General features: G+C 38.6%; 1 protein-coding gene across 6 annotated transcripts in view; it reads right to left on the bottom strand.

The window, feature by feature from the left end:
- The window catches only part of USP47 (ubiquitin specific peptidase 47), a 94,696-nt gene that overhangs the window by 3,419 nt on the left and 78,592 nt on the right, over positions 1 to 12,685 (bottom strand). For all 6 annotated transcript variants that reach the window (XM_073347602.2, XM_073347600.2, XM_073347604.2 and 3 more), the window contains 5 exons: positions 12,150 to 12,265; positions 9,826 to 9,944; positions 3,687 to 3,817; positions 1,728 to 1,775; positions 1,497 to 1,627 (listed from right to left, as the gene is read on the bottom strand). In XM_073347602.2, the coding sequence (XP_073203703.1) occupies positions 1,497 to 1,627; positions 1,728 to 1,775; positions 3,687 to 3,817; positions 9,826 to 9,944; positions 12,150 to 12,265 (545 nt within the window). The remainder of the gene's footprint in view (positions 1 to 1,496; positions 1,628 to 1,727; positions 1,776 to 3,686; positions 3,818 to 9,825; positions 9,945 to 12,149; positions 12,266 to 12,685) is intronic.

Here is a 12,685-nt window from a genome sequence, read left to right as displayed (position 1 = left end):
GGTATATCGGCTAGGAGCAAGGCTGTAAAGTAGACACTGAGAGTTAGGTCAACATAAGCTGCCTCATGTCAACCTACGTAGTGTTGACCAAGCCTTATACTAAGCCAGCTTTCTGAGTTCACTTCAAAGCTCCTCTTCATCAAGCCTCACACTGCCTCTTCACTCTTAGTTAGCCCCACTCCACCCGTGCCTGGCAACACAGGTTCCTCCTATTCAGCTGCCACTCTACTCTTTAGCCAATCAGCACAGCAGCAGCTTTTGACACAAACCCCTTTTATTTTCGGCTCTTCCTCAAGTCCACCACACTATCCACCTCCCTCTTTTCTTCTGCTATCCCCAGATCCCAAATTGATGAAAAAATTTAGCAGTGGGCTGAAGTCCCATGTTCCAAATCTAATTTGTTCAGGATAAAATATATCCAATTAGGAACTTGTTTACTGTTCTGTATAATAGCGCAGCCTTCATATTATCCCTTAATTCAAAAACTTTGTTCAAGTAACTTCAGACTACAGAATAAACGGAAGATTTTATGAGGTAACAACTGCATTCTGAACTAACCAAACTACAAGACCAAAAGAACACCCTCAAATTATTTTAGTACTGTTTGTCTAACAGATTTTTTTCCCCTTTTGTCAGGCAGATGAAAAAGCGGGCAATATTTTAGATGACCACCTGAATGGCGCACACTGCAGAGAGTAACTAGAAACAGACAAACAATTGGAATCGCTGTAGCCTAGCGGCTTAGGAATTAGTTGTAGAACCCATTTCTGAGGCTTTCAGTGCTGCTTATGCCTTGTGCTGGCCCCCTGCACAGAAGTCAGTTTCACCTTATATGGAAAACAATTTCACAGAAAATATAATTCAGTTTTAAGATATGGATGTGTTGTGCACAAAAAGCATTTACGCTGGCCAGACAGGTTGCAATGGCCCTGAATAAGTAGTTAGGTCAATATTTTTCAAACTAGTACTACTAGGGAAGAAAAGCTTCCCTTATTACATGATCTCTTAGAATGGCTTCCAATTTCACAGGTTTATCATAGTGTCAACATATATTACATAGTAAGGTCAATTCAATAATATCATGGCAAAAATGCCTTAAAACAAGAAGATATTATCTACTTTATTTTCGTAACAGCTTAATGTAAAATATTAAGCAAATGCTACATAATTCAACACAAAGGGTGAAATCCTGGCTACAATGAAGTCAATGCCAAAACTTCTGAAATCCACACTTATTTCCAAGCATAATGCTTACTATTTATTTAGCACATATTAGTAAAATAGAAATTAAGGTCTAACACGAATTTATAACTGAAATGCCTCAAAAAAAATCAGTTATGCTTGATTTTCTATTTTTAGCTCCCATTGTGGACATTTTTCTTCTTCAAAACAGCAGCAGAATTTTCAGCATGAACTGTTTTTCAGGATTCTGTTGGTTGTTAGAACCTTATTTATACATAGAGTATTTGTTGATTATACTACAATAAAATATATACCTATAAAATATTACTGCGCCATCATCACAAATGTAGAGAGGCCAGACATTCAACGTAGACACTTTAGGATTCCAGTCCAAGTCCTGGTGGATCTCTAGTACTGAAATATCACAAGGAAATGTGCCTCTCCCCTGGAAAGAAGTAATTATTTAGTGAATAAATCATCCAAACGGCATAATGATATATGCACCCCCAAATCAATATCTACAATTTAGACATCACACTACTTACCTTAGCAAATTCTATATATTCCAAGGGTATTCCACTTATTTCACTAAGCTGTAAAACAAAAACATTTTCAATGTATTAATTTCTTTCAGTGAGATAAAGAGTTTCATGCAAATATATCATACAGTGAAGCATATGAACATCAGTAAGTCTTCGTTAAATTGTAAAGGCCAGTAAGAAATTCAGACGCATCAATGACAAAAATGAATTAAAAAAATATCACATATTTCGCAATTCTTCTTTAAGCAGTGGCTATCCCAAGGAAATAGCTGATGCTTTTTAGTGCAATTAAGTTGGTACATGACAGAGGAGTCACAAATGACACTTCTGTGAGACCCTTATACAATATCAAATTTCCAACAGCATGGTGGAGAGAGAAAAAATTAGATAGAAACATAGTTAATGTGAGGTCCAAGATGTAAAGTGATTGCAGGCCTCATATTACATCTTTGGCTCCAGAGTTGGTTCTCAATATTACAAATCATTTTATTTATACAACTATGTGTGTATCAATACAAATAAAAAACAAAAAAACCTGACAAAAGCTAAACGACTGATGAATCATATCATCCCCACCATCCACCAATTAACTTCTGCTAAAATAAAAGAAGTGACTGAAAAGCTGTCTTGTACCACATTTTAAATGTCAAATTCAAGATTTTGCATAGTGCAGATGGGAACAAGTTCAAGAGATGAGGCCATAAAAACCATGGGGCCAACTGCTCCCTAGAGATTAACTCTGAAGGCATGCAGCAAGAGCAGCCAACCACAGATTTTGTGACGCTACGTGAAAAAGTAGTCTTGGAGATGGTAGGATCCATTGCCATTAGAGGATTCATTATCATTAGTAACTTGATTTACACCTGAAAGCAAGCCTTCAGGAAGCAACAGGAAGACAGTATATAGCTTGGCATATAAGCATTAAAAGCTCATGACCGACTACCACACTTAACAAGGAGGCCAATGCATTCTGTGTTAGAAGAAGACAATTTGTGTTCAGTTATGAGAAAACTGAACTTCTGATGCGACAAAGAGGGGATTTTCCCTTGTTATGTTGTATGTGAGCCTATGTGAGTTTTACTCTTTTGTATGAATACTGTGTGTGCCTCAGTTTCCCTGTGTGCTGCACCAATACCTCAGTGGTGGGAATAGGGGTGTGTGACTTTGGCTGAGACCTCTGGGGCAGGTGAGGCTGCTCCAGCTGTCTGCACGTATGCTATGACCAGTGCCCTTCGTAACCGGAGATCCAGAAGGGGGATGCAACCAGGTGACAACCACATGACTCTTTGCCTGGGAAGTGAGACAAACAGAAGGAGGAGCAGCAACAAGCTGGCAGTTTGCTTTGGGGGATTGAAGGAGTGGGAGTCTAGGGCTTCTGGCCCAGGACTACCCAAGATGGACTTGGATGAAAGTCACTGATTTCTCTGCCAACAAGTTTTGTTCTACGCTGTGTTCCTGTCGAATAAGCAGCCTTCTGTTTTACTGGCTGACTGCGGAGTCGGGGTGCAGAGCCCTCTGGCTTCCTCAGGAGCCCCACCTGGGCAAACGCACTGCAAGACATGCACTGCATTGGAAGAGCATGCTGAATGCTCCAAGGTCAGATTCAGGAAGGTTGCCCCGGCGACAGTATGCTCAAAGAGAGGAGATATGCTCCCCCAGAGTCTTGACTGGCTTCATATGGAGTAGAAGCCGAGGATTACCTGGTAACTCTGACACTCAACATCAAGGAGTTATATATGGTAAGAAATCCTAACCCTTAGCTACTACTAGGATCTCAACTGGTATCCACATGCAAGATAGTCTTTTGCCACTTGCAGCTGACCAGGGATTTGTAACTAAGATGCAATCACTGCAATTAAACTGCATCAAATCCCTGTGTTCATGCCGTTACTCAGAATTAATGTGGCCTTAATTTACTTTAAAATTATGCTTGAATACATTTTACTACTAAAATCAATTCACCTTCTCTTTTAATTCATCAACACTGCTGCTTTCTAGAACTACTTCCTGGAAGGAATCAAGCTTCATCTCTGATGGCCTCCATCGTCTTGATAGAACAGCAAGCTGTGACATAGATTTCATCTTTTCTGCCTCTGCAAAAAGAGATGGAATATTCTGAGATCTTCATAGATTTTTATTCCATCTACAATGAGGAATTTAACATATATTATATGCACACACAAACATGGGAGCATGCTGAGTGTATTATAGCTATATATATTACATACAAAAAGGTTAAAACCATCAAAGGTTGCAAAGTGAAGCACTTAAGTCAGGAAATTGCAATGTTAATATGCCTGGATAATCTTCTCTGAACCCCTTTGTATATATACACACACACACACAAAATGATAAATACATTGCACAGTGACTTTCACAGGATTCCAACCTCGTTTAGTGCTCAAGATGGATAGTGGTCATTGAACTAGACAGCAGTTCTGTATTTCCTTTTCTAGCTACAGTATGTGACCCGATGCCTCATTCTCTGCATACCATCCAAGCCTTTCACTAACATTTTCTCTGTATAGGCTTTTCTACAGCACTAATCAATAGAATACGTAAGTGTCTCAAAAAAACATTAATGAATTTTTTCTCAAAACATCATGAAGTACGACACTCATTTTAACAGATATTGAACAAAGAGACAGAGTAAGTGACTTAACATGGTCAAACACTAAGGCTACATCTACACTACAGTCTGGATTGACGGTCTGAGATTGATCCACCAGCTGTCGATTTAGCGGGTCTACTGAAGACCCGCCAAAATCGACAGCAGAGCGCTCTCCAGTCGACCCTTGTACTTTACCCCCGATGATAAGAGTAAAGTAAGTTGATGGAGAGTTTCTCCCATCGACCGCCCGCAGTGTAGACCCCACGGTAACTCCACCTAAGGTACGTTGACTCCAGCTACGTTATTCAGACCAACAGATTAATTCACGACAAAATTCTGTCTCATTCTGTTTCCAAACACCTAAACTCAATAAAGCAATGGAATGGAGGGGAAAAAAAGAGTATGTAATCATATAATAAAAGTAGGGCTGTCAAGCGATTAAACAAATTGCGATTAAACTAATCGCACTGTTAAATAATAATACAATACCATTTATTTAAATATTTTTGGAGGTTTTCTACATTTTCAAATATATTATTTCAATTGTAACAAAAATTGTACAGTGCTCACTTTATTTTGGATTACAAATATTTGCACTGTAAAAAACAAAAAAAATAGTATTTTTCAATTCACCTAATACAAGTACTGTAGTGCAATCTCTATCATGAATGTTGAACTTACAAACCTAGAATTCCGTACAAAAAAACCTGCATTCAAAAATAAAACAATGTAAAACTTTGGAGCCTACAATCCACTCAGTCCTATTTCTAGTTCAGACAATTGCTCAGACAAACAAGTTTGTTTACATTTGCAGGAGATAATGCTGCCTGCGTCTTCTTTACAATGTCATCTGAAAGTGACAACAGGCGTTTGCATGGCACTGTTGTAGCCGGCGTCGCAAGATATTTAAGTGCGAGATGCCCTAAAGATTCATATGTCCCTTCATGCTTCAACCACCATTCCAGAGGACATGCATCCATACGGATGTCAGGTTCTGCTCAATAACAATCCAAAGCACTGCGGACCGACGCATGTTCATTTTCATCCTCTGAGTCCAATGCCACCAGCAGAAGGTTAATTTTCTTTTTTGGTGGTTTAGGTTCTGTAGTTTCGGAGTGTTGCTCTTTTAAGACTTCTGAAAGCATGCTCCACACGTAGTCCCCCTCAGATTTTGGAAGGCACTTCAGATTTTTAAACCTTGGGTTGAGTGCCGTAACTATCCTTAGAAATCTCATATTGGTGCCTTCTTTGCGTTTTGTCAAAGCTGCAGTGAAAGTGTTCTTAAAACAAACATGTGCTGAGTCATCATCTGAGACTGCTATAACATGAAATATATGGCAGAATGCAGGTAAAACAGAACCAGAGACATACAATGCTTCCCCAAGGAGTTCAGTCACAAATTTAATTAAGGCTTTCTTTTTTTTTTTTTAAACGAGCATCGTCAGCATGGAAGCATATCCTCTAGAATGGTGGCCGAAGTATGAAGGGGCATATTAATATTTAGCATATCTGGCGTGTAAATACCTTGCAATGCTGACTACAAAAGTCCCATGTTCTCACTTTCTGGTGCAAATATTTGCAATAAAAAATAATATAAAGTGAGCGGTGTACACTTTGTAGTCTATACTGAAATTGGAATCAATACATTTGAAAATGTAGAAAAACATCCAAAATATTTAATAAATTTCAATTGGTGGTCTATTGTTTAACAGTGCGATTAAAATGGCAATTAATTTTTTTAATTGCGATTAATTTTTTTGAGTTAATCACGTGAGTTAACTGCGATAATCAACAGCCCTAAATCAAAGGCAATTGGGGAAGCACACACACACGGACATTAAGTTCAGATTGCACTGGCACCTTGACTCCTGAGTGCTTCAGTATAGAAATCCTTTTTGTATGGAATTTCACAACATTTTAAAAAAAAGAACATGAAAAAAATAAGAAAAATTCCACTGTGTCCGAGGTAGGAGCCATTGACTCATTCATTTAACTCTTTGGGGCAGTTCACAGACTGATGCTTTTCTTGAAGGCTGCAATATTGTGCTCTAGAAGTTTAAACTAAGCCTCTACCTCTTACAGTCGTGAAGAAAACTTTAAAAATGTGATGCAAATATCCATTAGCGCTTGTAGACATCCTAAAATACTGTGAGAGATGTGAACTTTCCCTTTTCATTTCAAAGCGTTACTAATTCTGAAGTCAAAATTATAACACTGTAAATAAAAACATTAAGTATTTCACCACTGATCAAAACATACAAGAAAAGAATGGAATGATCTTAATATTATGATCCATTATGATGTCTTGTTCTGATGCAAATAGAAACTAGTTTGAGAGTGAATGTCTACATCATATGAAAGGCATCACAATATTTTTGGAGTCCATACTCCTTCCTAAGGCAATGATAGATATCTCAGAAAACAGCACTGTCTACTCGCCTTCCTAAACAGATTGTATATAGAACCAATACTGGCAGGCCATTAAGTGGTTGCATTACAAAATCCAACATGCATGCACATTTTTAAAAGCTCTGTAACTCTGACAAAGTAACTTTCACCAGATCCCAAAAAGGCACATTTGCAACTATCCGCTTGCCAAATTTCAAGTTTCCACCATTGACATCCCAGAGCTGTTCAAAAAGTCAGTATTTTATAATGACTAAAGAGTGGGAATTTTTTTCCATTCTTAGATCTGAAAATGGTTAAACAGTTTTGGCTCAACCTATCAAAAATTTGCTCCCTAACTGGAAAAAAATTTGACTAAAATTTGTAAAGATTGGAAAAAATATAAACTGAAAATTTGCAGAGGAGGGAGTTTGTTGCCATCATTTCACTTTATATTCCTCCGCTTCTCTAGCGAGTTCCTTGTTTCCTCCGAGATTCTTCCCTTGGCTCTTTTCAGTTTCTCTTTCTCAGCTAATTTTACACATTGCCTGAAAGCTGATAAGATGACTAAATGGAAGACTTCGAGAAATACCGAAATGAAAGGCTCTTAAAGACAGCTGAAGATCGCAGAAACCTAAAAAAATGCAAATGGAAACTGATGCTATACACGTCAATAATGGCGCTGAACAAGAAGGATTGAAAAGCAATAATTGACAGAACAGGCAGGGATGGAAGCAGTCTGCAAAGATTGCTAACCGAACTGTTCACACCTCAAATAAACGTCCCACTGTGAACACTTCAACAGACCAATGAGCACACACTCCGGTCCTCGTCAGCCAAGTTTGACATGCAGTTTACCAAATGAAGGAACGAAAAGCTCCAGGAAAAGACAGACTGACAATCAAAGTAAGAGCGGAGGCCAAGACCTCTGGAAAACCCTTGCTCAGAGGTTTTGCTGCTACTTAGAAATGCAGAATATACCATCCAGCTGGAAGGAGTCCAATGCCATTTTGTTGTACAAGAAGGGCGATCGTGAAGAGCTAAAGAACTATTGTCCAATTGACTACTCTCACATGTCTACAAGCTATTCACCAAAACAACAACAAACTGATTCTCACAGAGTCTGAACGAGCAGCATCCAAGAAAGCAGGCAAGTATTTAAAGGAATTTCAGCACATTGGACTATATCTTCTCAAAAACCATCTACTGGAGTGCTTAAGGAAACATTTCCTTTATGCATTGCCTTCGTTGACTATGAAAAAGCGTTTGACAGCGTAGCAATCTATGTAGCACTGAAAGCTCTTGCAGAACAGGGCACCAAACTATTAAAGGAAACAAACTCTCACTGCACTATGGATATAACTCTGTTCAACACTCCCCTTTGCATCCCAGTCAAAAAAGGTGTGAAGCAAGGAGACGTAGTTTCACCAAAACCTTTCACAGCCTGCCTCAAAATTGTAATGAGGCGGATGAGGTGGAATCAGTGTCAATGAAGAGCTGCTAAACCACTTCAGATTCACGGATGATATCATGTTGATTGCCGAAAACACTATCAAACTACAGAAAATGCTGCAAGAACTCGACACAGAAAGCAACCAAGTTGGACTGAAAATGAACCTCTCTAAAACAAAATGTATGCAGCCTAATGCCTTGCCAAAAGCCCAAATAATAGTCAAGGGAGAATAAATAGAAGAAATTTAACAATATGTCTATTTGGGCCAAAAAATTAACATGCACCACGATCAGGAAGGCAAACTCATGCGAAGAAAGCAAGCTGGCTGGCGCGCACATTCAAGTCTATCGAGGATATTCTCCAAGGAAAAATCAACAAGGCAATATGCGCCAATCTCTTCAAATCAACAGTATTGCTAGCAATGTTGTACGGCAGCAAACCACGGGCACTGAAGAAGATAGAGGAGCAACAACTCTCACAGAGAGAGCGATGGAAAGAATAATTCTGGGGATCTCAATCCGCGACCGAGTCCCCAGTGAAGTGATCAGATAGAGAGGAGCGCAGGACATCATTGAAGGCAGGAATAGTAAAATGCAATAGGCTGGGAATTAGCTAGGCTGACTGACAATTGATGAACTACTGCTGTTGCCGAGTGGTACCCAAGGGAACTGAAAACGGCTGACCTCTAAAAAAAGATGGGAAGATTTTATCATGAAAAGTCATGGATGCACCCAAAAGGAAGGCCAGGAAAAGAGAAGAATGGAAGACATGTTGTGACTGGTGCAATCTATATGAGAGCAATGAAGGTGATCAAGATGAACTGAAAGTTACCACTTAGAATGGAAACGGTTCTGCAACCTCAAGTGTAGACACTGCTGCATTCCCAGCATCTGATACGAAGAGCCATAGATCCATATAGGTGTAATGATTGTAATTATACCTCACACACCCAAGTTTGCAAAGAAACTAGGAGCAAAACTACTCCAGTATTTTTCAAAACTAAAGCCAGAGGACTGTGTACATGTGAGGTTTCATCACATAGCTCCACAGAGAACTACAAAAAAAAAAGCAGGCACTGCATCATGGCTAACTTAAACAAAAATTTCCCTCTACCTTACCCCCTTTTGCAGTTTATATTATCCCATTTTGATCACACTAGCACCACTGGTCTGAATAAATAATCTGAATCCCCTTATCTACTTCCCCACACTTGAAAAATTCTACTCCTTTGCTCTCTTGGGCAAGTAAATTTTTGAAAAAATCGACTAAAGTAGTATAATTGTTTTAATCATCATTGTATGCGCAGGCAAGGAACACTTTGTGCCTGGGCTGGTAAGTTTCTGTGTGCAATTCAGAAGGCTGCATTTAGCTTACATTTGAGTCCTCAGGTTTAGAAAATATACTACAACTAAATGGAAAAAGAATCTTGAAGTGCAGTTTTAATTATCTTCAGGAAAGTATAGAATGCAGAATACAGTGAACCTAAAATAATTCAATAAACCAACATTCAACAAAAATATATATTTAACATGCTGTTATTAGCTGAAGGATTCTATTCCACTGACATACAAAAAATGTATATATTCACAGAAGATAGAATTCATTTTGAAACAAAATGTTAGGGCTCTAACTTTTTCTCAATGTATTATTACCGTCAAGTATTTCTAAGAAGACCTCCCAGTTGCTTGAAATATTAATATCTTCCTCATAGACATGATAATCCAGAAATACAGTGCCTGGATTCTTCCAGGTTTTCTTTCGTAGGCGAAACCTATAAATAAATTTAAGAAAACAATAAGTTTTTGTTCACTGATACCAACGTACATTGGCAATGGATTCTATGACAATTTTTTTTTTTGAGCTCTGGAGAAAGGTGTCACAAAATCATGACACTTAGTTTACACTGCAATTGGGAGGCATGACTGCAACATACCCAAGCTAGCTTTGAAAGAGCTAGTTTGCTAAAAAGGTAAGCGAAGACACAGCAGAACAGACTAACTGCCTAAGTATGTACCCAGGGACCCTGCGTATCTACTTGTGTGGCTAGTCTGTGACGTTATCTGTGCTTCTGTGGCTTCACTGCTATTTGTGATCAAGATAGTGAGGGTATGTCTATGCTGCAATCACATTTCCTGACTGCAATACAGATGTACTTTTAACACACAGAGGTTTCACAAACCACCCCTACTCTGCTCCCAGCCACACACAGGGTCTTCACTCCTGCAAGAGGCCCAAGATTTTCAACTATGACCAAACTTTCTCTCTCTTTATTGGTAAATATGACTTTTCTTGCTTCTAAAAATTCCAATCTGGAGATTTTATAAAATTAACAGTATACCATCACTCCCTCACATGGCTGCATGGAAATCTGGACCCTTAAGCACATCAATGTTGTCATTCATGGCCACTGGAGTTGGTTGCTAGAGAGCAGTCTCTCCTTCACTTAAGAGCTTAAGAATTTTCCTCTACAGCATACCCAATATGGCAGCCCTGGACTTCAGTCTTCAGCTATTAGATTTCTGAGAGGACCCTGAAATTGCTGGCTTGGGGACCAATGATCTATGTAGAACATAATTCTACTTTTAGCCAGCAAGCTGGTCTTAGAGAAAACTGTTTATTTTATGGCTAAATTTAAGCTGCTTGATGTATGCCCTCCAGCTATCAGACATGTGAAGCGCTCAGCAGAACTACAGGGTATCTACCGTATACTCTAACAGCAGTTTAAATGTTGTATAACTGGTGCTCTACTATGAATTGCAAGATTCTTAGAAAGGGGAAATAGCAGCAAGTTTATTAAGTACATAATCAAATACACTGTGAAATCTCATGTAGATATGAAATAGTGGAGTATACTTTGTATGTTATTTAGGTCTCTTAATGCATGATTCTTGTGTGTGAATAAGTGAGCCTAAATTAAACCAGACATACCAAAGAATTCTGAGATGACTCATCATACTTCTATTTTCTGACAATATTGAAATGTTACTCTCTCTCATCTGTAGGTGGGTTACTCAGAGAGGTTTCAATTATGGCTTTTGAAACCTAGTGCTGATAAGGAGATGTTGCAAAGCTGCCATATACCAGGGAGCTCTAGGAAGGATTGTGCTTGTTAGTAGGAGTACACATGCGCAGAAGAATATGGGACGACGACTGTATCTGGCCAATCCATGGGGTGCATAAGGAGAGGGACAATGGGAAGGAAGAATGGCTTCTTAAGCAGGAATGGGAAAAAAAATTAGTGGTGTTATTCTCCCCCCAAGCTCTACCGACAGCTTTTCCTCACTAAACACATTTTTTCTTCTTAAGAAAAAAAAAAAAATAGGAGAGATACTTAGAGGGTGGATGTCTGACTCACGTGGCTCATCTTGCAGATCTCCTCCAGCCCTGAGGCAAGAGGTTAAAGTGTATGGAAAAATCAGAAGAGGCAACATGTCAGAGCAATGCCACAGAGCAGCATTTGTTCTACTTCTACATAGAAATGCTTGGACTGTATCTCTCAGAGACTAGTCTTTTTATTGTGAAGTGTTTTTCTTTTCTTCCCTTTTCTGCTTTTAGAGAAGCACTGTAACCTTTAACATAGCCAACAGGCAATACCATTGTGACAGAAAAGAAGTGCAAACAGATCTGAACTTATAGATGGCAGTGGTAAGCCATTTCAAACAAAGGCATTTCCATTTAAACAGCACTCCCTCAATCTTTCCAGATGGAATGAAGGCGAGAAATTTACCACAAATTAATCTTTTATATTCACAGTTTGGCTCAGACAACACCATAACTGATCACCTTTCAACCACCTCCAAAAAAATCACTAAAAACTAGCTGGGACTGATTATATTAATACTTTCTCCCATAAAGGAGAAACAAAATTTCCTCCTAATATTTATAGCAGATCCTCTTGGCTTCTGAGGAACAGAAACAGAAGAACTCTTAGTTCTATTTAAACCAGCAGTTTTAATCTTGACTGTATGTTCTTTACCTGTCAATAGTCAGATCTAATCCACATTGCTCCCTGAGTTGAGGAAGTAGCTCCTCTTTTGACTGACGCACAGTCATTCCTTTAGCAAAAACAGCATCTAAAAGAAACTTGCATGGCTGTGAACACAACAAATATACATTTATTAGTGCTAGAATTGTTTCTTTACAAAAAGAGTAAGGAAATCAGTATCTCTCATTCGTGCTGTAGTCTTGCTCAATCTCCATCACACTAGAAAATGACAGCTGAGAACTTTGTGTGAGCAAGATATTCAATTAAACTGATTCAAAACAGGCTGCTCTCATTAGTGCATTAGTAGCTCTTTGCAGCTTATTTCCAGTTTATTTACAAACCGGAAACTTCACTGAAATAAAGGCACAGTAGTTAAGAATTAGATTGTGTACATTATTAAAACTTCAGAAACATTATAAAACATGATGGTGGCATTTGCCTTTTTCCCTAATAGAATAGATATATGGGCATTAAAATTATTTGGAAAGCTATTTTTCAATTAAATAAGTCCTGTCACCACACTGGTG

Source organism: Lepidochelys kempii, chromosome 6 (assembly GCF_965140285.1).
Source record: "Lepidochelys kempii isolate rLepKem1 chromosome 6, rLepKem1.hap1, whole genome shotgun sequence".
Classification (NCBI taxonomy): domain Eukaryota; kingdom Metazoa; phylum Chordata; order Testudines; family Cheloniidae; genus Lepidochelys; species Lepidochelys kempii.
The sequence above is the reverse complement of the archived record's forward strand: the minus strand, read 5'-3'. Positions and strand labels throughout refer to the sequence as shown.